Source organism: Narcine bancroftii, chromosome 4 (assembly GCF_036971445.1).
Source record: "Narcine bancroftii isolate sNarBan1 chromosome 4, sNarBan1.hap1, whole genome shotgun sequence".
Classification (NCBI taxonomy): Eukaryota; Metazoa; Chordata; class Chondrichthyes; order Torpediniformes; family Narcinidae; genus Narcine; species Narcine bancroftii.
The window spans coordinates 37,095,180-37,120,416 of record NC_091472.1 but is presented as its reverse complement, the minus strand read 5'-3'; the positions used below and the strand labels follow the sequence as shown (position 1 = coordinate 37,120,416).

The following is a 25,237-nucleotide window of genomic DNA, read 5'->3' as shown; positions in this document are numbered from 1 at the left end:
TTGTGTACCTATGGTTAAAGCAGTTTTTGGTTGGCTGTTTTTAATAGAATTGTTTGAATAGTGAGTGGGAGGTATATATGAAAATGATGTCTTTTGAACATCCGGTGGAAGTAGATTATTGCATAAAGGTTCATTTTTAAGATACACATGCCAATCAGATTGTGAGATAAAGGAGAGAAAAATATTTTGAGTTTGCAACTATGGCTGCTGTTATTTGTTTTTTTTAGGATGGATCCTTGGTACCTATCACCGTTTTTCATCAAACAGCATTGAATCAGATGAATGAAAAACCTTTATTAGTCCACGTCTATGGAGCTTATGGCATGGATTTGAATGTTGGCTTTAAACCAGAACAGATGATGTTACTGGAAGATGGCTGGATTTTAGCATTCTGCCATGTTAGGTAAAGTTTCCCAACTTCATTAGCATTTCATAAAAATTAAGATGTTGCTTGCAAGGTATCTGCTTTTGGATGATGTACAATATTCCCAAATTAAAGACTTGAATGTATACCTAACTTCAGTGGATTCAGATTTTGGATGCAGAGTTCAATGTCCAATCACTACTATGTGTCTACAGTGCTAGGTAAGTCTTTCATTCTCTCACGATGACCTATAATGTCCCACAGAAATTTGAAATATTTCACTGTTGCAAAACGCAACTATATCTGTGCACTCCAAGGAGCCTCAAACAGTAGGGAGGTGAATAACTATTATTTTGTTGATTGAGGTTCAGATATCAGCCAGAATGCTTGATGAAACAAATTCTCCAACCTGTCGATACATTTAATGAAGTAATTTCAACACCTGTGATTCAGTTATCTTACCAATAAGGTTTCTCACTCCATAACAAACACTTCACCCCACCCCAACTTCAGACAATCTATTAGCATTCCATAGCATGGAAAATGGTCCTTCCACTCAATTTGATTCCTTTCATTGGACCTCATTCATGCCACTACTTTGGTGCTATTTCCAGTCGAGTCCCTTTTTCCTCACGTTGACACTGTATCTATCCAGTTACCGATTTTCTAATCGCTCTTCATTATTGGGTCCCAATCCCTCACAGCTTCAAATTTTAAAATCCTCACCTTTGTTTAAATCAGCATCTTATCATTGCCAAATACTGCAAATGCCCACAGCCTTAAAGACCTACATTCCCTTCCTCCTCCCCAAATTCAGTTACTCTATTTTTGGTCCTTTTGTGTTTCACCCCACTGTTCATAATTGTCCTGAATCTTGCTCAATGGATTCTTCTCCAAAGACTTCAGTTCTCTTCTTGTAACATATGCTTGGATCAAGTCTTTTGGTTACCTTGCAACTCCTACCTCCACAAAGCACCTCAAATTGCTTTTCAGGTGTGTGTGTGCTGATGGATAATCACTGCCTGTAAATGATTAACTTTAGAAAGTTGAGAGGGAGAAGGTATATGTATAGAACCAGAGAAAATGTTATTGCTTGCTCTTGTAATAAATATGTTTACGTCCATTCAGTCTCAAAAAAAAGTGAATGCAAAATGTTAAAGGAAATTTTACACTGTTAATGTAAAGGTCACAGCCCTACTGGTTTTAATATTTGTTCTGTTCTTCATTCCAGAGGTGGTGGTGAGTTAGGTTTAAGGTGGCACAAAGCAGGTCAGTTGGATAAGAAGCACATTGGTATAACTGACTTGCAGACATGTCTGTGCTACTTGCACACAATAGGATATTCAAACCCAAGGCGGACAGCTCTTCAAGCAAGTAGTGCAGGTGGAGTCCTTGTAGGAAGCTTGTGCAATGCTTCGCCAGATTTCTTCAGAGCTGCTATTTTACGAGTAAGTTGAAGGTGGAAGAAATTCTTTTGAACTTAGTTTTTAGAAATTCAACAGAGACACGTGAGCCGAAGGACCTGTTCTTATCCTAAACAGTTTTATATTTTACATGTTCTATTGCATAGATAATGAAAGCAGGAAATGCCAATGGATCTCCTAAAGTCACATTCTCATTTGTCTTAGTTTCTAGCATATTATCTTTCACTAATTTATCTTTCCTCCCCTCTCCTTTCTCCTTCTCACCTTCTTGCTTGTAGGATACCTTCTTTCTTTGGTTGGTGATCTATGCTGATCAGTTTACAAGTAACAATGAAGCCAATTGGAGGAATCCAATCAGAAATGGGGATATGTTTTGCAAACTTGAGTCATGGGAGTAACCCAACAAGGGATAGGCAATAAGTTGAAGGAGTACAGGGGACACAACATTTCCCATCTTCAACTTTCTTTCCTCAGCTTGTACAGAACAAAGGAAAATATCCTTTGGGCATATCCTGTAGCTCCACTAGAAGCAACACACAGTACATAAAGGAAGCATAATCTAATTGCTACGAAAACCCATTAAGTCTTGTCTTTAAATTAGAGATGTTTCCTTATGATCAATCATCCTTCCTTCCCCCCCCCCCCTCCCCTTTATAACTGAAATTTATCTTCCCTCTTTAATGTTTCAGGTCTTACACCCCTTGTTAATTTGTTTACTCTTTTTTAGATATGGTTTGATCTGAGCATTTTCAGCATGTTCTGTTTTTAATTTTAGAATTCAAGCATCTGCATTTTAAAATTTATTGTTCATGTTTTCTGAGACTTGGTGCAATGTGGTGAAAAAGAGTTGAACGATGATGATTTGGTAACTAGGAGTCCTTTATGGAACAGTGATCACAATATAATAGGATTTGTATCTAAAAATTGAAAGTAATTTGATTAATTCTGAATAAAGTAAAATTAGAAATAAATGTGTAATGATGCGCAAGAGAATGGCTAGATTTAAAATTTATGTATCATTTACAAATAACGTGCATCCATAAAAACATAAGAGGAGCAGGAATAGTCTATTGGCCCATCAAGACTGCTCCATCATTCAATGTGATCATGGCTTCAACTCAGATGACCATCGATTCAACTCCACCTACTCACCTGCTCCCAATAATGCCTAATTCCCCAATTATTCAAAAATCAATTATCTGCATCTTAAATACATTCAATGAGGCAGGAAATGGCACAAATTTACTATGCTCTGGAAGAAGTAGTTCCTCCTTGTCTCTGCCTTAAAGTCTACTTTCCTGAATCTGAGGCAGTGTCCCCTATTCTAGTCTCACCTACCAATGGAAACAACCTCCCTGCTTCTATCTAATCTATTTTTTTTAAATAATGCTGTGTGGCGGTACGCCATTAGTGAGGTGAACCGGCCCCACTTATCACACACACAGGAGGGCAGCCAGCCAAAATGGCGCCGTCGAGGGTTTCCTCCCGACCTCGGCACCAGGCTCAGAAGCGACGTCGGGGCTCCCCAGTGCGGTTCTCAGCCAGGTCTGGGCTGGGAGTATAAGACCAGCCAGACAGCCTGCAATAAATCAATTTTTGCTCACTGAACTCAACCCATCTGGTTGTGCGATCCTTCAGTTAGCAGTGTAGCCGCCGCTACAATTGGTGACCCTGACAGGTTCAAATGTCTTTGAACCCAACATCAATGTTATAGCCATCAAGCTTCCTGACTTCTGGGTTCAGGAGCTGGAGACCTGGTTCAGCCACACAGAGGCTCAGTTTCACCTCCGCCAGATTTCATTGAATTCGACCAAGTTTTACCATGTGGTTGCCGCCCTGGACCAGGCCACCGCTAAACGAGTGCTGCACCTCGTTCAGCACCCACCTGCGGAAGATAAGTACGGGACCATCAAGCGGGTGCTCACGAGCTCCCTTGGCCTCTCCAGGCACCAGCGTGGCGCTCGGATGCTGCACCTCGATGCCTTGGGGAACAGAACTCCAATCGAGTTGATGGATGAGATGCTCGCGCTCATGGGTGATCACACCAACTGCCCACTCTTCGAGGGCATCTTCCTCGACCATTTGCCTGAAGATATCCAGCCGTTACTGTCCCAGGAGAGCTTCGTCGACCCTAGGAAGGTCGCTCAAAAAGCTCAGGAGCTATGGCTCGAACGATTCCCTGAGGGCTCAGCAGTCCAGCAGGTTACGAGTCACGGGCCTGACCACGCCAAGCCTTCCTCTAGTGCTGCGGTGGAACACCCAGCCCCTGCAGGGCCTCAAAATGCATAGCCAGAAGCAAATCCTCCACTTCAGGCCTTTTCTTCTTCCACCAGCGCTGAGCCAATGCTCGGAAGTGTCGTCAGCCCTGCTCATTCCAGGGAAACTGTTAATGGCTGCAGCGGCTGGCCAAGAACACAGCTTTCTCTACCTGCAGGATTCAGTCAGCGGCCGATGCTTCCTCGTCGACACCGGGGGGCAGATCAGCGTCATCCCGGCCACAGCCATTGTGTACCGGAACCAGCCTCGAGGACCTCCCCTCCATGCAGCCATTTTGACGGAGATGCGAACATATGGAGACAAGACCGTCCACTTCCAGATCGGCCAGCGGAAGTTCTCGTGGAGGTTCACCGTTTCGTCCCTTCCAACTGCTATCCTGGGTGTTGACTTCATCCTCGCCCACAGACTCCTGGTCGACATTCGAGGTAGGCGACTGGTAGATGCCCGTACCTTCCAATCCATTTGCCTCAACGCCTCCCGCACAGAGCAGCCGCAGATGGCCACTGTCACCACACCCAAGGACGAGTTTCAAAGTATCCTGGACGAGTTCCAGTCCCTCCTCAAGCCGCAGTTCTCTACCGCCTCACCACGCTACGGGGTGTTTCATTACATCCCCATCCAAAGCCTGCCGGATAAGCTCCAGATAGCGAAGGAAGAGTTCTCGCATCTACAGGAGCTGGGGATCATTCGACGCTCCAACAGTCCTTGGGCCTCACCACTCCACCTGGTCCCGAAAGCCTCCGGAGGCTGGCGCCCCTGCGGAGATTATCAATGGCTTAACGACACAACAGTACCTGACCTTTACCCGATCTCTCACATCCAGGACTTTACGGCCAACCTGCATGGAGCGAGGGTATTCTTCAAGATCATCTTGGTGTGCGGGGATCACTAAATCCTGGTGCACCCCGAGGTCATACCCAAAACGGCCATCATCACCCTCTTCAGCTTGTTCGAGTTCCAACACATGCCGTTCAGGCTCAAGAACGCCATCCAGACCTTCCAGCGCCTTATGGACTCAGTGGGCAGGGATTTGAATTTCGTATTCATTTAACTGGACAACATCCTTGTCGCCAGCAGAGACTGGGCACAACACAAGTCTGGGTAGCCTCTTCTCCCAGCTGGCCGACTTCGGCCTAACGATCAATCTAGCCAAATGCCAGTTCGGAAAGAGTCCATGCAGTTCCTGGGCCTTAATATCACGGCCGAAGGAGCCACACCTGCCGCTACGAAGGTCGCTGTAATCAGGGAGTTCCCACACCTGGACAACCCTCAAGGGGCTACAGGAGTTCGCGGGTATGGTCAATTTCTATAACTGCTTCATTCCAGGTGCTGCGCGCATCATGCAGCTGCTCTTCGCTCTCATTGCGGCCAAAGACAAGACACTCGCCTGTACTCCAGAGACCAGCAGAGCATTTGAAGCCACAAAAGATGCCCTCATGAAGGTTACCCTGCTCGTCCACCCATGTACCGACCTGCATATGACGCCCTCCGTTGATGCCTCTGCCACAGCCGTCGGCGCTGTCCTGGAGCAGCAGGTGAACGGACAGTGAAAACCACTGGCATTCTTTAGCCAACTTCTTCGCCCACCAAAGCGCAAGTATAACTTTTTCGATTGTGAGTTGCTGGGCATGTACCTGGCGGTGCATCATTTCCACTATTTCTTGGAGGGGACGCCTTTCACCATTTTTACTGACCACAAACCCCTCACTCAGGCACTCGCTATGGCAAGAGATCCATGGTCGGCCCGCCAACAGCGTCACCTCTCCTTCGTGTCAGAGTTCACCACCGACATTCGGCACAAGGCGGGGAAAGACAACGTGGTCGCTGACGCACTCTCACGACCGGCTATTTGCGTGCTGACAACCAGCCTCGACTTCGACCAGCTCGCCCAGGACCAGAAGTCCGACAAGGAGACGCGGGCCTTCAGGACTGCCATCACGGGCCTGCGGTTCCAGGACCTCCTGACTCCTCACGGTGAGGGCACCGTCCTGTGCGATGTCTCCATGGGCATCCCGCGACCAGTGGTTCCCCAGCAGTGGCGCAGGCAAGTCTTCCACCATATCCATGACTTTTCCTACCCTTCCATCAGGTCCGCAGTCCATATGGTGGCAGAACGTCTGGCACGGGCTTCGGAAGCAGATTGCGGACTGGGCCAGAACCTGCACCCATTGCCAGCTTTCCAAGGTACACAGGCACACAGAGCTCCCATACAAGATTTTAAACAGTTCAGCCACATACATGTGGACATCGTCGGATCCTTACCTGTTTTCCAAGGTAACTGTTACCTTTTCACAGTGGTAGACTGCACCACTTGTTGGCCCAAGACTATCCTGATGCCAGATGCCTCCAAGGACTCCTGCTCCCAAGCACTTTTGAACGTTTGGGTTGCCCGGTTCAGCATCCCGAAACACCTCACCAGTGATCGGGGCACCCAGTTCACCTCTACTCTCTGGGCACAGCTCGCCAACAGGCTGGGGATTGAGCTATCACCCACAGGCCAATGGGCTAGTCGAGCGATTACACTGCCACCTTAAGTCGGCACTTATGGCCCGCCTCACCGGCCCCGACTGGGTGGAGGAGTGACTTGGGTGCTCTTGGGCATCCGCTCAACACCCAAAGAAAACCTACAGGCGTCTTCAGCCGAGCTGGTCTATGGTGCACTGCTACCCCTACCCGGTGAGTTCGTCAACACATCTCACAACCCCCAGCAGTCACTGCACGATCTACTTCCCCGCCTCTGGGCCCAGTTGGACTCCTTCACACCCCCACCGCCGCCCAGACATGGCACACGGGCCTCTTGCATCCCCAGTGAGCTGTACTCCACAGAATACATTTTTTATCAAGTGGGGCCCGTCCACAGCACCTCTACAAAGATCATACGAAAGGCCGTACAAAGTCATCCAGTGTTCAGGATCCACTTTCACATTGAGCATCGGTGGTAAGGGGAACTGTTTATGGTGGACAGGTTAAAGCCAGCCCACCTCAACACCACCAAACCAGTCATTGTGGCCCAACCCAAGAAGCGAGGCGGCCCGGCAAAAAAGGACATTGGGACTGGTTCTGGGGGGGGGGGTGCTGTGTGGCGGTATGCCATTAGGCAAGCGAACGGGCCCTGCTTGCCATGCACGCGGCGGGGCAGCCGGCCAAAATGGCGCCATCGGGGGTTTCCTCCCGATCTCGGCACCAGGCTCAGAAACCCACGCTAGGGGAACCACGTGATGCTCCGATGACATCGGGAGCCCCCAGCGCGGTTCTCAACCAGGTCTGGGCTGGGAGTATAAGACCAGCCAGGTCTGGGCTGGGAATATAAGACCAGCCAGGTCTGGGCTGGGAGTATAAGACCAGCCAGGTAGCCTGCAATAAATCAGTTTTTGCTCACTGAACTCAACCCGTGATTCTTCAGTTAGCAGTGTAGCCGCTGCTACAGCTGTGTATTTCCAAAAGATCTCCACTCATCATTCTAAATTCCAATGCATAGAGTCCCAGGCTACTCAATCTCTACTTGTAAAATAATACCCTCATTTCCAAACTTAGTCGAATAACCTCATTAATATTGTTACAAGCCCAGAGGACCCCAAAACCCAGCAACAATAGAAATTCACCAAGACAAATGGTTACTTAAACAAAAGTTGCTTTTAATCATCTTTGGACATGAAAATAAAATCAAACTTTATCTTACTTAACCTAACTTAACCCCCCCCCCCTTTTAATTTTAAGCGTGTAATGTGTGTGTAAGTTAAGAAAAGTTCTTTGGTTCACAGTCCAATCTCACTTCTCACTCCTCCAAGTTCACTTGTTGCAGGAAAATTCTTATACTGTGCACAGAATTTAACATTTATGAAGTTCACCAGGCTTTGATGCTTGAAAGGTAAATGGTTACCACTCAGGTTCTTGTCAGTTTTCAGAGAGAGATTTGTTGTTCCAGGACATCCACAACTGATGAACTTCCATCAGTCACCTCAGGGTCTTGCTGACGTAACTTGCCCCTTCAGGGTTCTCCAGATGATAACCTCTTTCGTTCAGGTCACCACAGAGTTCCTTTTTGTTTCACTTATTCCAAGTAAAACATTAGACAGCCAGTCCTCTCCTCTTGCATGAACCACAAGAGCTTTGACCAGGCCGTCTTCCAAACAGGTTGTCCACAAGCTTGCCAGCTTGTCCTGTCCCAGCTGCTGTCTGCTGGCACTGTAGAATGAACTCTGTCTTTCTTTCTCTCTGAGAAAAAGCCTGTTTGACTTTCTCTGCTTGTAAAACCACATGACCCTCTTAGAACAATAAATTCTCTTCCAGACAATCTGTGGCTCCATTCAACAAGATCTTTTATCTGTTGTCTTTTGTAAACAACGATCCATGAGTGAAGTCTCTTGAGCACTCTTCAAAGCTCTTGCAAAAGCTGTGGAGCCAATATGTCTAGCATGGGGCAGAGCTCCAGTATTGCAAATAAGATCTGTTTTAAAGTGTTTGTATATGACCTACTCGAACAAACCTTTCCCAATTTATCTCCCAAAAACATATCTATATACTCTGTCACTATCCTTTCTCAAGTCGAAACCAAAAAAAAACTGAAAAAGTCGTCCAGCCATACTGTCAAAAAATTTAAGACTGAGTATGCCTTTATCATTAATAATGTTAAAAAAACAGTTTTAAGGGTATAGAAAATGTTAAAATTCAGCAAAGGAGCACCAAGGCACAAGTAAAGAAAAAGTGAGAAATTAAAGAATAGGCCTATGAGAAATATAAAAACAGACACTTAAGAGTTTCTGCAGGTAAGTAAAAAGATTTGCTAAATTTGATCAGTTCCCATGAGAAACTATATATTGGAGAATAGGGAATTGCCAGAAAATTTGAACATTTTTTTTAACTGTACAGAAGATGAAATGGACTATTTTCTTAGAGCAATCATGGAGAAAAATAAGTGTGAAGTCAGAATCAGAATAAGAACTTATTGTCTTGTATGTGCCACGAAATTCATTCATTTGCGGCAGCAATCATAGTGCAAACATTGATATAAACCGCATTTCAAAATAAATAAAAATAGTGGAAAAAAAGATAAAGTGAGGTAGTGTCTGTGGTTCATTGTTCATTCAGGAATCTGATGGCAGAGGGAAAGAAGCTGTCCTTGGGCTGCTGAGTTCTCGTCTTTAGGCTCCTGTACCTTTTTTCCAATTGTAGCAGAATGAAGATGGCCTGGGTGGTGGGGATCCTTGAGGATAGAGGCTCCTTTTTAAGACACCACCTCTTGTGTCTCATAAGACGGGTGCTCATTCAAACATAGTTGAAAAATAGTTCAAACAATTTAATATGAGTAAACATGTAGTATAAGGGAAATAAATGGCACTGAAAGCCATAAATTCAGTCACTAAATTTCCCAGGAACTGACAATCTACATGCTGGCCTTTTGAAGGAGGTGGCTGTGCTGATGGTGGATGCACTGGTTTTCGTCTTCTAAAATTCCACGGCTTTGCAAGGTGGCAAGTGTAGTGCACCATTGTAGAAATGAAGGAAGGAGAAAGCTGGTAAATATAGACCAGTTAACCTGACATCAGGAGAAGGAAAAATACTATCATCAGTTTGAAGAAAGAAGCTGCGAAATGTGTAAATGAAAATAAGATTGGGCAGAGTAAATATGAGATTTATGAAAGGAAACCTGTTTAATAATTTTTTTTAAATTTGTGATACCATGCTCCATTAGTACAAGATCCCAATATGTTTGTAATATATATTGGTCTGGCCTCCCGCTTCAAGCACGATATCCTTGCAGTCAAAATTCACCTGATTGATTCCTAGGATGGTCAGTTCATCCTACCTTCCGAGATTAAGTACCCTGAACCTATAATGCCCTTCAGAAGAATGTGAAGTGATATTGTGGAGATGTACAAAATTCTTATAAGGCTTTATGGGGAAGATGTACCCTTTGTACACAATCTCACATTAAACGATGACCATTCAGGACAGCGATGGTGAATCTTCAGAATTGGATATCCCAAGAAGGCTGTCAGTTAGTATATTAAAGGTAAAGAATTAAAGATTTTTGGATGTGAAATTAGTGCAGAAAAGTGGCATATTAGACATCTGGCTGGAGAAAAGATATCAAGCTGGAAAGGGTGCAGAAAGGGATCATGAGGTTGTTACAAGAACTGGTGGGCTTGGATAATAAGGAGAAGCTGGAAAGACTGAGACTTTTCTTCCTGGACCATAGGAAGTTAAGTGGGGACTGTGAGGGGCATAGATAAGGTAAATAATGGTCTTTCTCCCAGGATCAGGGAATCTAAAACTAGAGGACATAGACTTAAAGTCAGAGGGGAAAGATGGACAAACTGTCTGTCTGTCAGGATGGAAGCCTGTGACGAGTGGTGTGCCTCAGGGATAGGTACTGGGTTCCCTGTTGTTTATCATTTATATTAATGATTTGGAGGAGGGGGTGGTTAACTGGGTAAGCAAATATGCAGATGATATGAAAATAGGGGGATAGTGAGGAAGTTTTTCTTGGATTACAGAAGGATTTGGTTTGTTTAGAAAAGTGGGCTGAAAGATGGCAGATAGAATTTCATGTAGACAAGTGCGAGGTGCTGCATTTTGGAAAAAATAACCAGAATAGGACATATGCAGTTAAGGGGAGGGCATTGCGGAATGCAGAGGAACAGGGATCTTGGGGTTATGGTACAGAGTTCCTTGAAGGTAGACAGGGTGGTTAAGAAGGCATATGGTATGCTGGCCTTCATAAATCATAGTGTAGAGTATAGAGAAGTGATGCTGCAATTGTTTAAGGCATTGGTGAGGCCAGGTTTGGAGTATTGTGTTCAGTTCTGGTCTCCAAATTATAGGAAGGATATAGATAAAGTGGAGAGGGTGCAGAGATTTACAAGGATGTTGCCTGGCTTACAACATCTACAGTACAGAGAAAGATTAAGGAGACTGGGATTTTATTCATTGGAATGTAGACGGTTGAGAGGGGATTTGACAGAGGTATTTAAAATTATGAAGGGAATAGATAGACTAGACGTGAGTAGACTCCCCTGAGGACAGGGGAGGTTAGAACAAGGGAGCACAAGTTAAGGGTAAGGGGACAAAACTTTAGAAAAAATGTTAGAGGATGCTTCTTCACTCAGAGGGTAGTGGCAGAATGGAATGATCTTCCAGAAGAGATAGTTGCAGCAGGGTCCTTTCTGTCATTTAAGAAAGGTTAGATGTGTACATGGATATGTTGGAGGGTTATGGGCAGGGAGTGGGAGGGGGGAGATAGTGGGAGACTTGTAGGGCCGATATGGCCTGTTTCTGTACTGTAAACGGTTATATGGTGGGTAAATGGATCGATACGCTTCAAAATCATTCTCTTCATCATTGTCATTATAATCCATTGGGATTTTTTTTGAGTGGAGTGGGGTGTTGCATTCTCCAAATTATTGGTCTTCTGTAAATACAGTAGTGAACTGCTGACTGTACCAGATTTTGTTTTGCTACATAGGCTCCTTTCCTTGATGTTCTGAACACCATGCTGGACCCATCATTACCTCTCACCAAAGAAGATCAAGAAGAGTGGGGAAACCCTTTGTCTGACCAAAGACTTTTCAAGTACATTAAAGCTTATTGTCCATATCAGAATATTAAGCCACAGGTAAGTTCTGAAGAAGGGTCCTAAATTGAAATGTTCACTGTGTCTGTGTCAGCAACAGGTTCTGCCTGAAGTGTTGAATGTTCCCAGCATCTTCTGGTTTTTATTTTTGATTTATAGCAACTGCTGGATTTTTGAATAGAGCTTAGTTTTGTGTATGTTGTGCAATTACTGTGTTTTACATTTTCTCTAACATCAAGTATTCTCATCTCAATTGACAATATGATGCTGTTTAGGACCTTTCCCTGAATTACAAAGTATGCAGAAATACAGTGAATAAGATTATTGGAGATTGTGAAACACTTTCTAGTGATCGGCTAAATTATGTTCATCAAAGTATAGATGGAGGGTGGTGAAAAGCTCTGAGTAAATAGTAAAGAAAGAGACCACATATTTGGGCTGAAGGATAACTCCCAATTTAACTTTTATTTACATCACGGTAGAAATCGATTCTGGCAATTTAAACCCATGCTTCCCTATTATACCCAGATTAACCTTCCACCCTCTATTTGGTGGAGGAAATGGGACCACCCAGGGAAAACCCATGCAGAGAACGTACAAATGTCTTGCAGACAACGCCGGATTCGAACCAAGGTCACTGGTGCTGTAATAGTGTCGTGATAAAGTAACCAGAGAAACGTTACTGTGGTTGAGGTTTACCTTTTAGAACAATTGTTGAGCTCGAGATGACCAACTCTAGTATTTTAATTTTCTTTGTGGCTTGCTGCAGAATATGGTTGCACCACAGTATTGATAAATATGCAACATTCTTACGCACTTAACAGATGGACCTGTCATGCATATTAGTTAAAATCTGTTAAAGTAATTGCCAATTGAATTGATTTTTACAGATTAAATAGTCCTTAAACAGCAGGCATTTTTCACTAATTAATGTCTTTGAATAAAACAGTGAGTTATTAGATTTTTACAGCCTACATTAATAGGATGAATTGCAACACAGAAATACGTCCTTTCTTTTAATGGCATTCTTTCTGTACTCTGCCCAATTTACCTTGTTCTGTTACTTTGGATCCTTTGTGAAATGAATACACTTGATTCATGTTGTTTTTGCTATGCATCCATTTCTAATAGATGGTTGGTGTCATATATACATTTGGTGGCCAAACCATAATTCATAACATTGTCTTTTGATATCAGCAATATTCCCCACCATATGGAGAACAAAATTAATTAGATGAACAAGCTTTTGTATTTAAAAATGTACCGAGAGCCATTGGATCTGATATGCCATTTATCACCATTCATGTACAAATAATTTAAAGTGTTTTATCATAGATGTACTTCATGTATATAGCTTCCTCATAAGGGTTAGATTTAATGACTTTTCCAAACTTGCCTCCCTTTTGATAGAGGTGATGTGTACTAATTAATGTTTAACAACGTCTCCTCCACCTCAACAACAGTCAATACAGGCACACCTCAAAGATGTGTGCTTAACCCACTGCTCTACTTGCTCTACACCCGTGACTGTGGCCAGACACAATTCAAATACCATCCACAAATTTGCTGATGACACCACAGTTATTGGCAGAATCACAGACGGCAATGAGGAAGCGAACAGGAGTGGGTTAGGTCAGTTAGGTGAGTGGTGTCGCAACAACAACAAGGAACTGATTGTGAACTTCAGGAGGGGGAGATCAGGAGAGAACACGAACCAGTCCTCATCAAGGGGTCAGCCGTGGAAAGGGTTAAGAGATTCAAATTCCTGGGTGTCAACTTCTCTGAAGATCTACCCTGGGGCCTCCAAGTCAAAACTATCACGGAGTTTGAGGAGATTTTGTATGTCACCAAGGCTTACAAATTTCGTCAGGTGTACTGCGGAGAGCATTCTGACTGGTTGCATCACTTGTTTCTGGCAGAAACAAGCTACAGAGTTGTGAACTCAGCCAACGGCATCACGGCCATCAATTTTCTCTCCATCAAGGACATCTACAGGAGACAGTGTGTTAAAGCAGCCTCTATCCTCGACGACCCTCTCCCCCTCAGCCATGCCCTCTTCTTACTGCTACCATCAGGAAGGAAGTACAGGACCCTGAAGACAAACACTCAACATTATAAAAACAGCTTCTTTCCCTCAGCCATCAGATTTCTGAATATACATTAAACCACAGTCACTACCTCTCTTTCTCTACTTTTAGCTAATTAAAAAAATTATTTATATCAATATTTGCACCTGTAATGTTGCTGCTGAACAACAAATTTTTTGAAATGTTCATGCCAATAAATAAATTCTGATTCTGAAAATTTTTGTATCTCCTGTTCAGACTGTGAGCTAGAAATAGTAGTTTTCTATTGAAGGTGTAAACATGGTTATTATTCATTATTATTTTGTTACGAGCCCAAAGGACCCCAAAACCCAGCAGCAATAGATATTCATCACGACAAATGGTTATTTAAACAAAAGTTGTTTTTAAATAACTTTAAACATGAAAATAGAATCAAATTTTAACTTATCTCTAAACTAACCCAAATTAACCCCCTTCTAATTCTAAGCGCACGTGTATGATGTGTGTGTAAATTTAAAAGTTCTTTGGTTCACAGTTCAATCTCACTTCTTCTTCCAAGTTCTCTGGTTGCAGGCAATTCTTATACTGTGTATAGAATTTAACATGTATAAAGTTCACCAGGCTTTGATGCACGAAAGGTAAATATTTATCGCTCAGGAAGGTTCTCGTAGGGTTTACAAAGAGAGATTTGTTGTTCCAAGATTTCCACAACTGAGGTACCACCATTAGTCACCTCAATGTCTCGCTGATGAAACTTGCCCCATCAGGTTTCTCCAGATGATAACCTCTTTCTTTCAGGTTACCACAGAGTTCCTTTCTGTTTCTCTTATTCCAAGAGAAACATCAGACAGATAGCACTGCCAACCATCCGCCACTCTGGAGCTTTCTGTTTTCCACCAGCTTTTCCTGGCTTGTTTCAGTCGTGACTGTTCAGTCCCTTTCAATGTCACACACACACTGGCTGAGAGAGCTTGTTGAGCTTGTCCCTCTCTCTCCCAACTGCTAGAAAGCCCATGTGACTCTCTCACTTGAAAAAACTCCACCTTCTTCAACAAACCACAGGAGTTCTCCTTCTTGGTCAAGCTGTTGTCTTAGGTAAACAAAATCAAGGCGTAAGCTTTCTGTGAGCACTCTGTAGTAAGGACAGAAGCCTTGTAGTTATTTCAACCAGCCAGCCTGTCTCCAATCCAAGCCAATAGTCTATTCATTTCATGACATCATTTCAATTAACACCTACTTGTGAAATGTTCACTGAATATGAATTCTTCAGTCTTTCAAATAAGACCTGTTTTAAAATGTGTGTATGTATGTAACATACTCTAATCTTACCAAATTCTCCCAATATTTATCCATTACAATTTGTACCACCAGTGTGGGGCTTGTCATTGCAACTTCCAACAATGACCTTGGGAGATACTGAGCCTTTTTCACTTTACCTTCATCTGCCCAGTTTAAATTTTGTAATAAAATTGAAGTCAATAATTTTTAACTCTGTTTTCAAAACATAAAGTTTGAATGCAGAAATATTTAAGAATTATAAAAATGTCATAGCTGACAAAGCCTATTGGGGTGTTTTGGGAGCAAGGCTCTGCAGCGAACTGACTAAAGGTCAGTTGTTTGAATACAAATAGCCTCAGTACTTGATTCTAAACAAATGTATTCTGAAAAAGATTTAGATTAACGCTTTTGTTTGACTTATTTCAGAATTATCCTTCCATATTCATCACAGCCTATGAACTAGATCAGCGTGTACCACTGTCAGGATTGCTAAGATATACAACCAAACTTAGAAATGCTGTGGCCTCAAAGTGTAAATCAACAGGTGAGTTTAACTAGCAGTATATCACCTATGACTTGAAGTGTGATAGTTAAATAATTCACGTATACTAACCTATACTTGTGACCACTATCAATTTTACACTGCTTTCCCATAGTGCACTGAGTGGAACCAGTGCATGGGCAAGGACATGGTCATTGGTATTTTGGCTGTGAGCTATTGGGCAACGCTACCAATTGGCTGCAGCCCAATTTGGGAAGCCGTGTTAGGAATTCATGGTTATATGTTGCAAGTATACTCGTCATTAAGTAAAGAATGCATAAATTTCATTGTCACAATTTGCAACAATAATTAAAAAATATATTAATATTTATTATGTGATAATATAGTTTTGTTCTCCACTAAATCAATTCTGTAACAATATTTGGAATTAAAATTGCATTAGAAACAGGAGCAGGGTAGGCATTGAACTCCTTGGGCTCACTCTGTCATTAAATTCACAGCTGATTTATTTGTGGCCTTGTGAAATGTCTGCCAAGCTGCCTGTCTCCCCTCTGGCGAGCCTTGCTGTACTAACATTGGCTGTGCATTATCTCTACTGTTAAGGACACTCCCCTTGGGTATAACTGTGTATGCACCTATTGTCTTTCATTATTGTGCCATGAGTTTCTGCTAATAAAAGCCATGATTATTGTTTGACCACATCGTCTTTGTCTACTTCATCAACTGGCACTTCAATTTTATTAGCAGAAATGGATGTAGCACTCAAGCCAGAGCGGCTGATAATCGACCAGTCTGCCCTGAGGGCCAGAGAAATGTTCAACCACTGGATTGCTTGTTTCAATTACTACATGGCTAGAAACAATGTGGTCGATGAGGCGATACAGTGGGGCCAACTAAACTCTCTGCTGGGTGAGGTCCCTTTCGCCATTACACAAGGAGCTACCACTCTGGCTCTAGCCCGGGAACGTCTGACTGCTTACTATGCAGGGCCACAGAATGTGGTGTTTGCTCCACACCAGTTGCTGACTAGACGCCAGAAACCCGGGGAAAGTGATGCTGCCTATGCACTGGCTCTCGACTCACTGGCAAATGAATGTGATGACAGGACAGACAATGTGCAACAACACCGCAATGCCTTGAAGCTGGATGCTTTAGTCAACAGGATTGACTCCAGTTACATCCGACAGAGGCTGCTGGAGACGGAGCCCTTAACCTACGACCGGGCAGTCACTCTAGTCAAAACATGAGAAGTGCCCTGCAGTCCAGTGAAATGCTAGAAACCGAAAAGGAAACATCCAGGAGTGCTGGAACACCAAAGGAAAGAAAAAGGCAAATTCCTGAAAAATGCTACTTCTGTGATAAGAGCTGGCACCCCAGACTGAAGTGCCTGGCTCGATTTGCTACCTGCAGCTATTGTGGGAAACTCGGCCACTTTGCTAAAGCGTGTAAGGCGAAAAGTACTCCCACTGATAATAATAATAATAAGAGAAGCACCAAGAAAATGTGCCCTGGAGCTGCAGGAATTGAAGGCAACTGTGAAAAGGGGGAATCTTCAGACGAGCAGGCTGAATCGACTTCAAGTGACAGCAAGGTGAGATCCCCTGTGATAGCTCAATTGACTTCAAAGCTTGGGGGATGTTACGAACTGGAACGGTCGACTATTAAGGGGGAGGTGAATGGTGAGACTCTTGATTGTCTAATAGACTCGGGGAGTACTAACAGCTACATCCACGAGAGAGTTGCCAGAGCCTTAAATTTGCGGAGATATCCAGCAAACTGAAAGATATCGATGGCTTGTAGTGAACTTACAAAAACTGTACAGGACAAGTGTAAAGTTACTTAAAATTTGCAGGGACATTCCCTGGTTGATGTGTGGCTCTTTATTATGCCGGAGCTTTGAAGTAATGAAGTATTCATGAGCGCTGAACTGCGGCGAGCCCTGCTACGAAAGGGGATTGCCACCAGCCGTACCACGAGCTACAACCCGCTGGGCAATGGGCAGGTTGAAAGGGTTAATGCTACAATCTTGCTTTAAAAACACATGATTACCCTGTTACCCGGTGGCAGGAGGTGCTGCCTGAGGCAGTACATTCTATTCGGTCTTTATTGTGTACTGCAACAAATCAAACACCTCATGAACATATGTTTGCCTTTCCTAGGAAATCAGGAACTGTGATGGACTGGCCAGCCTGTTTATCTGAGCCTGGAACCGTGCTGCTGAAGAGCCACGCTCGGGCACATAAAACAGACCCCCCTAGTCCAACCAGTTCAGCTACTGTGTACTAACCCCAACTACGCTCATGTTAAATTCCCAGACGGGAGTACTGACACTGTACCCCTAAGAGATCTGGCCTCACCTGATTCGCCCCTTCCTCGCACCCCTACTCAGAGTGAGCCTGAGAGGTTGGACTCACCACCCCCCCACCCCAGCCTGTGACCCCCTAGTAAGCTTTCAAATGGCCATGCTGAAGCTCCACTGCCTCACGCTGGCGATTCTGGAGTGAGTCCAGAAGTCAGTCCTTCCTACATGACAGACCCAGGACCTGTACCAGTTCCCAAGGTTGCAAAGGAGCCACCCGTTTTGAGACAAAGCACCAGAATTTGTAATCAACCTGATAGGCTGACATATTCATAAAACATCTCATTATATTTCGATTGCTTGCTAGATACTGGCGTATTTTGGATATTACAGCATTCTCAAGGCCAAACATGGTATCCATGTATCGCTTGCTTCAGTCTTTCCTAGCAGCTGTCCTTTTGATTTTAACCCTTCTTCTGCCAGGGGAGACTGGAGAATGTCTGCCAAGCTGCCTGTCTCCCCTCTGGCGAGCCTTGCTGTACTAACAATGGCTGTGCATTATCTCTACTCTTAAGGGCACTCCCCTTGGATATAACTGTATATGCACCTATTGTCTTTCATTATTGTACATTATTGTTTCATTATTATTTCTGCTAATAAAGGCCATAATTATTGTATGACCACCTCATCTTTGTCTACTTCATCAACTGGCACTTCAGGCCTTAATACTACTGTACTTTCCTGCTTGTTCCTTGTACCCATGGAGTTGGTTGTAGTTCAAATATTTTTGTGTCTGCCTTGAAAATATATTATGGCTCAATTGTCACTGTTATTTGGATATAATCACTGAGAAAAGAAATTCTTTCTCATCTCCATCTAAAATTAGTCATCTTTTATTCTAAAATGATATTCCCAAATTCTAATTTCCCCAACTAGGGGAAGCAATCTCTATAAATCTACCATGTCAATCGTCTTCAGGCTTTTCCATTTCAATAAGATCGTCCCTCAATCTTCAAAACTCCATTGAGTCCAAATCAGTGGTTTTCAAACTTTTTCTTTCCACTTACATACCATTTAAAGTAATCCATATGCCATAGGTGCTCTGTGATTAGTAAGGGATTACTTAAAGTGGATGTGAGTGGAAAGAAAAAATTTGAAAACCACGTTTTAATCCTACCTAATTGACTTGTTATGTGCACAGTTTCATAACTCCAAAGGAAATGGTCCAATGACAATTTTTCTCAAGGAAAATATTTCAGTAACAATTGGGTCTAGAGCAGTGGTCCTCACCTTTTTTTTCCCCACTCACATACCACCTTAAGTAATCCCTATGCCATAGGTGCTCTGTGATTATCTTGGCGCCTCACAGTTCGGCGGGCAGCAACCTCCTTTGAAGAAGACCGCAGAGCCCACCTCGCTGACAAAAGGCAAAGGAGGAAATCCCAACACCCAACCCCAACCAACCAATTTTCCCCTGCAGCCGCTGCAACCGTGTCTGCCTGTCCCGCATCGGACTTGTTAGCCACAAACGAGCCTGCAGCTGACGTGGACTTTTACCCCCTCCATAAATCTTCGTCCGCGAAGCCAAGCCCAAGAAGACTTAAGGTGGTATGTGATTAATAAAGGATTACTTAAGGTGGTATGTGAGTGGAAAGAAACCGTTTGAAAATCACTAGTCTAGATAAACACACTCAATCTCACTTCATACATCAACCCCTTCATCCCAGGAATCAATCTAGTGAGCCATTTCTGAACTGACACCAGTCCTTCCCTAAATAATGAGAGCAAAATTAATCCTTATAAAACTGCTAATTTTCCCTGCTGTTATTACCACTTGCAATAAAAGCCAACATTCCATTGCTCCTTTACAATTGCTTGCTGTACTTGCATATTATCTTCATGTCATGTCCCCACCCCTCAAAATCCCTTTTTACTTCAAGGTTCTGTAAATCTCATTCCATTTAAACAAAAAACTATTTTTCAGTCTACATTCTGAAGTGGGTAAACTTGTATTTTACTATCTATCCTCCACATGTTATGTGCCCGGATGTCCCACACATTCACAAGTTCATTATATTAAGATCAACATGTGTACAAAGTTTCACATGCTGATCTTGATACCGCTAGCAAATTTGACTGCTGTACACTGTCCCTCAGCCAAGTCACTGCAATAGATTGTAAGTAGTTGAGACTGCACTCTGAATCTAGTGTCTAACGAGTGCTAATTGCCAGTCTGAATCGGAGCAAAAGATTGCAGTTCATTTTACGTAACATACTTTGCAAATGATAGTGTCATTCAGCAGAAACTCTATCCTTCTGTCTAGTGATCTCCTTTGATGTATTTGTCCTTTTATTGTTGTCTGAGACAGCAACTGGAAGGACCTCACCACATGGGATCAGGACAGTGGAGCATCTGTTTTTGTCATTCTCCAGCATTGAGGGAGATTTGGAATGAAGTTGAGATCAGATTGAGTTGGAAGTGATGGGTAAAGTAAAATCAGAGTTGTGCTGAAGAGAAACAGGTTGTTCAGTCATCATATCTTTCTTTACCCACCTTCACTAGGTCTGTATCCTTTTTTGCTTTGCCTATTCCGATATCTATCTAAATGTCTCTTAATGTATCGGACTCCAACACCTTCTCTGTCAACAAGTTTTAAATATAATCCAATTCATTCCAGCATTTGCAGTCTCTGATGTCTACAGATATAAACATTTCTCTCTAAAAAAAAAACACCAAAATCCACTTTAAAGTTCCTTCCTCACGTTTTAACCTATGCCCTCTTGATTTTGACACTCCTACTTTGGGGAAATGTCTACCATTGATTTCCAATCAGAAAAGCATCCTTTCACCACTACCATCTGCCTCCTTTCATCAAGCTAATTTTGGATCCTACTAAACAGTGTACACTGCAGGACCTTGTCACAAGACTTTCTAAAGTCCATATTAACAATGGTCACTATTGGTGAAGTACAGGGGCACATCCTCCACCTTGCTTTCATCGATCGGTTTCACTCTTGGAAAGTGCTGAATTTCATACTTGTGGAAGTTTTCTTGTCTCAATAACTTGCTTGGAAAGAACAAAGTTATTGGACTCTTGGATAATAAAAATCAAATAACAGTGAGATGAATACAGAAAAGAGATAGAGTCTAGTAGCATGGTGCCAGGTCAAAATAGCAATCTTGCCAGTAATAAAAAGGAAAAAATATATATATAAGTAACTATTTTATATACAAAAATGTAGTTTCCCCAACTGTACTCTATATACCTAAAATATATGTAAGCTCTGATGGTGAATGGATCTTACCATCAGAGGGAGGGAGGGAATGTTGTTTTGTTTGTAAGAAAAAGTTTAATATATTATGTTCTTAAAATGTTACTATGTATATTTATGAACATAAAATCAAAAATAATATATTTTAAAAAAGTAACAATCTCATGTGCACTCTCCCTTCATCTCCCCCCAACCCCACCCACTGTCAATAAGAGGGAATTTAAGAGTCCACCCCCTCTCCATATTAATGGCACTAAAATCAAAATAAACATAGCTTCAGGTTCTAAGGAATAAATATTACTAATGACTAAGGATGTTAAGCATGTCTCTGTTGTCTCTCAAACAACTTCTACACCATTGAAATAAACCTGCATGCATCACAATGTTGCATGGGAGCTGCCCTGCTCAAGATTGTAAAAACTCTCCCTTCTTCCCCCCTCCCGCACCCTGCCCCGCCCACTCTATTTTCGTCTCCCAAGGCCTGGATAAGGCAACCAACATTCTGAAGGACCCATCCTACTCTGGACACATCCTCTTAAATTCCATCATGGAAAATGCTTAAAAGTGTGAAAATTCACACCAATAGGCTTAAAGGCAGTTTCTTCCCTGTAGCAATCAGGCTCATGAATGAACCCAAAACAATTCTATCATGCTACCCTTGGTGCTGTTGATCTTTTCATTGCAATCTAATACTCTGTGCCTTTACACAGCTACATAAATGTTAGCGATAACCTGTTAATCTGCTTGCAGAAGTACCCTCTCACTATTCTAGGTATTTTGTGACAAATAAACTCAATTTAAACTTAAAACTTGCAATACTTAATTTATGTTAATCATTTCAAAGTGTAGCTCTGTCATAAAATGGTAAGTTATTGCATTCATGTAACATTATTCTATTAGCATTTTTCTGACTGACTCCAATGATGCGTAAATAAGAATTAAAGTGCATTAGATTGTCAGCCTGAAGAAAACGGAGGTCCTCCATCAGCCAGCTCCCCACCATGACTACCAGCCCCCCCACATCTCCATCGGGCACACAAAACTCAAAACGGTCAACCAGTTTACCTATCTCGGCTGCACCATTTCATCGGATGCAAGAATCGACAACGAGATATACAACAGACTCGCCAAGGCAAATAGCGCCTTTGGAAGACTACACAAAAGAGTCTGGAAAAACAACCAACTGAAAAACCTCACGAAGATTAGCGTATATAGAGCCGTTGTCATACCCACACTCCTGTACGGCTCCTAGAACGCTTCCACCAGCGTTGTCTCTGCTCCATCCTCAACATTCATTGGAGCGACTTCATCCCTAACATTGAAGTACTCGAGATGGCAGAGGCCGACAGTATCGAATCCACGCTGCTGAAGATCCAACTGCGCTGGGTAGGTCACGTCTCCAGAATGGAGGACCATCGCCTTCCCAAGATCATGTTATATGGCGAGCTCTCCACTGGCCACCAAGACAGAGGTGCACCAAAGAAGAGGTACAAGGACTGCCTAAAGAAATCTCTTGGTGCCTGCCACATTGACCACCGCCAGTGGGCTGATATCGCCTCAAACCGTGCATCTTGGCACCTCACAGTTCGGCGGGCAGCAACCTCCTTTGAAGAAGACCGCAGATCCCACCTCACTGACAAAAGGGAAAGGAGGAAAAACCCAACACCCAACCCCAACCAACCAATTTTCCCTTGCAACCACTGCAACCGTGTCTGCCTGTCCCACATCGGACTTGTCAGCCACAAACGAGCCTGCAGCTGACGTGGACATTACCCCTCCATAAATCTTCGTCCGCGAAGCCAAGCCAAAGAAAGATATTTATGATATATCTGACATAATAGCTCCACATTCTAACTCTTCAATTTACTGACAGCTTTGCTGTGATTCCCCTCTATGATTGCAATGTATAAATGATAAATTGAAAGTTCAACAGGATCCCTTTTATACAAGTTCTTATCTAATTACAAGTTCAGGAAACAAACACAAGAGCTTTCAGTTCATAAAGTTGTTAAATAGTCAATTAGTCTCCAACTCGGTCACCTGGTGACCACTTGCATCTATCAAAGCATGCTGTTTATGCATCTACTTTTAAAATCCAGCACCAGTCTGGGTAAGAAGCAGTACATTGCACAACTCAACGTCCTTCTGTAACAGAATGACTTTCACATCTAACCTATGCAGCAAGCAGTCTTGTTCCAAGTAGCTTTTACTTGGAGAACCAGAAACAGTGTTTGATCTAATCTATTCTGAGGTTAAGTGCACTTTCAAGCTTCCTACCATTCTTTTCTCATTTTTAAAATCACATTGTGTTCATGAGCTATTTTAAGAATTGACCTTAGCTAGTGTATAAGAGGAATTCTAATTAACTAACCAAATACAATAAAACCCATTATCCACAATTCAAGCAACTGGTAGCCTCAAATAACCGGCAAAAATAATTGCAGAAAATAAATCAGTAAAAAATATGGGTTTAAAATTGGCACCTCTTGCCATTAGTTTGCTAATCACACAAGATGTGATCTCAAGCAACCAGAAAATGCACTAATCCAGCATCTACCAATTCCTGTAGGTGCCGGATACCAGGGTATTTTACTGTAATTTCACAGTATAAATATAATGCAACTGATACAAGTAGCTGAAGTGAAATAATTTAGTACAATCGATGATTTTGATAATATACTACATAAAATCAATGTTTACAGAAAGTTCTTTATTTCTCCAACTTGTTATCAAACAAAGGTGAATCAGTGAGTGTCATTTTGGATATCCAACCTGGAGATGATCACTTTGGCCCAACCAACTGGGAACAATCATTGCACGAAGTAAGTCTGTATTTATTTTCTCTCTACAACAGTGTTTCATCTTTCACATCAATAAGATTTATTTTGACTATTCACACTTATAAAAGGTGCACAATACAGTAATTTTAGACACCTAATCATTAAAATTACTTCAGTAAAATTGTTCTAGCCTTTAGAGATTGGTGCATTGAAAGGATTTTATTTACTCCGAAAATTATTTTTGACTTATCAAGGGTATTGCATGCATTATTTCACTGATCTTCTGGTATCAATTTTTTTGTTTGTTTAATGTGGAACAAAGGGTTTATTCCAAGCGAGAGATTGATCCACTGAAGGCCTCAGAACCATAGCAAATTGTATTTGCCTCCATGTTAGGGTTAATATCTCCATTTTTTTTTTATTTTAACTTCTAGACAGCAGTAGTTAACTATGATACATTCTGGTTCTCAAAAAGCTGACACAAAGTATCAGGCTACAGTACTCCATGTATGGTTAAACCAAAACTAAAGAGAATGTTAAATCTCATTTATTGCAAGGAGATTTTAGATAAATGCACTTGTGTGTACAAATGTAAAACACTATTCCCTAAAAAATTTGTTCTCCTCTGCACAAACCCTACTCACCTCCTCCTTCAACTGTCACTACTACAATCTTGGTTCTATACTCTTCTCCATATCCTTTTTACATACTTATTCATATGGTTCTGAATTTCAAATGAAAATAGTGACGACCTTGTAGAAATTTATAAAAATTCAGAGGGGTATAGATGGATAGCTAGTCTCTTTCCAAGGGTACGGGAGCTTAAAATTGGAGGACACCAGTTTAAGGCAAGAGGGTATGATCTGGGGGGGTAGGCTTTTCACACAGAGGGTGACAGGTACAGAATGAGCTGCCAGAGGTGGTACAGAGGCAGAGCCTTAATAAAGCAGCCTCTATCTTCAAAGACTCCCACCACCCAGGCCCTGCCCTCTTCACTCTGCTACCATCGGGAAAAAGGTAAAGGAGCCTAAAGTCGAGCACTCAGCGGCACAAGGACAGCTTCTTCCCCACTGCCATCAGATTCCTGAATAATCAATGAACCAAAGACACTACACAACTTTTCGTACACTATTTTTTAATTTATTATTGTATAAGTGGTTTCTATGAATGTTTGCACTGTGACGCTGATGCAAAACATCAAATTTCATGACTTGTTCATGACAATAAATTCTGATTCTGAAAGCATTTTAAAAAAATAGTTGGGCAGGTGCACAGAAAGGAAAAGAATAGAGAGATAGGGGCCAAAAGCAAGGAAATGGTAGTCATCTGGATAAATCGTAGCAACCTTTCATTCTTCTAGAACCCTTCATTATTGATTTGCCAAACTAGTAGAGGAGAAAA

At 42.5% G+C, this 25,237-nt stretch overlaps 1 protein-coding gene across 3 annotated transcripts in view; it reads left to right on the top strand.

Moving 5' to 3' along the window:
- The window catches only part of prepl (prolyl endopeptidase like), a 102,252-nt gene that overhangs the window by 34,972 nt on the left and 42,043 nt on the right, over positions 1-25,237 (top strand). For all 3 annotated transcript variants that reach the window (XR_011355629.1, XR_011355628.1, XM_069931085.1), the window contains exons 9-13: positions 228-403; positions 1,596-1,812; positions 11,531-11,680; positions 15,409-15,526; positions 23,796-23,878. Coding sequence is in view for 1 of the 3 variants with exons in the window: in XM_069931085.1 (XP_069787186.1) it covers positions 228-403; positions 1,596-1,812; positions 11,531-11,680; positions 15,409-15,526; positions 23,796-23,878 (744 nt within the window). In the remaining 2 variants the exon portion in view is untranslated. The remainder of the gene's footprint in view (positions 1-227; positions 404-1,595; positions 1,813-11,530; positions 11,681-15,408; positions 15,527-23,795; positions 23,879-25,237) is intronic.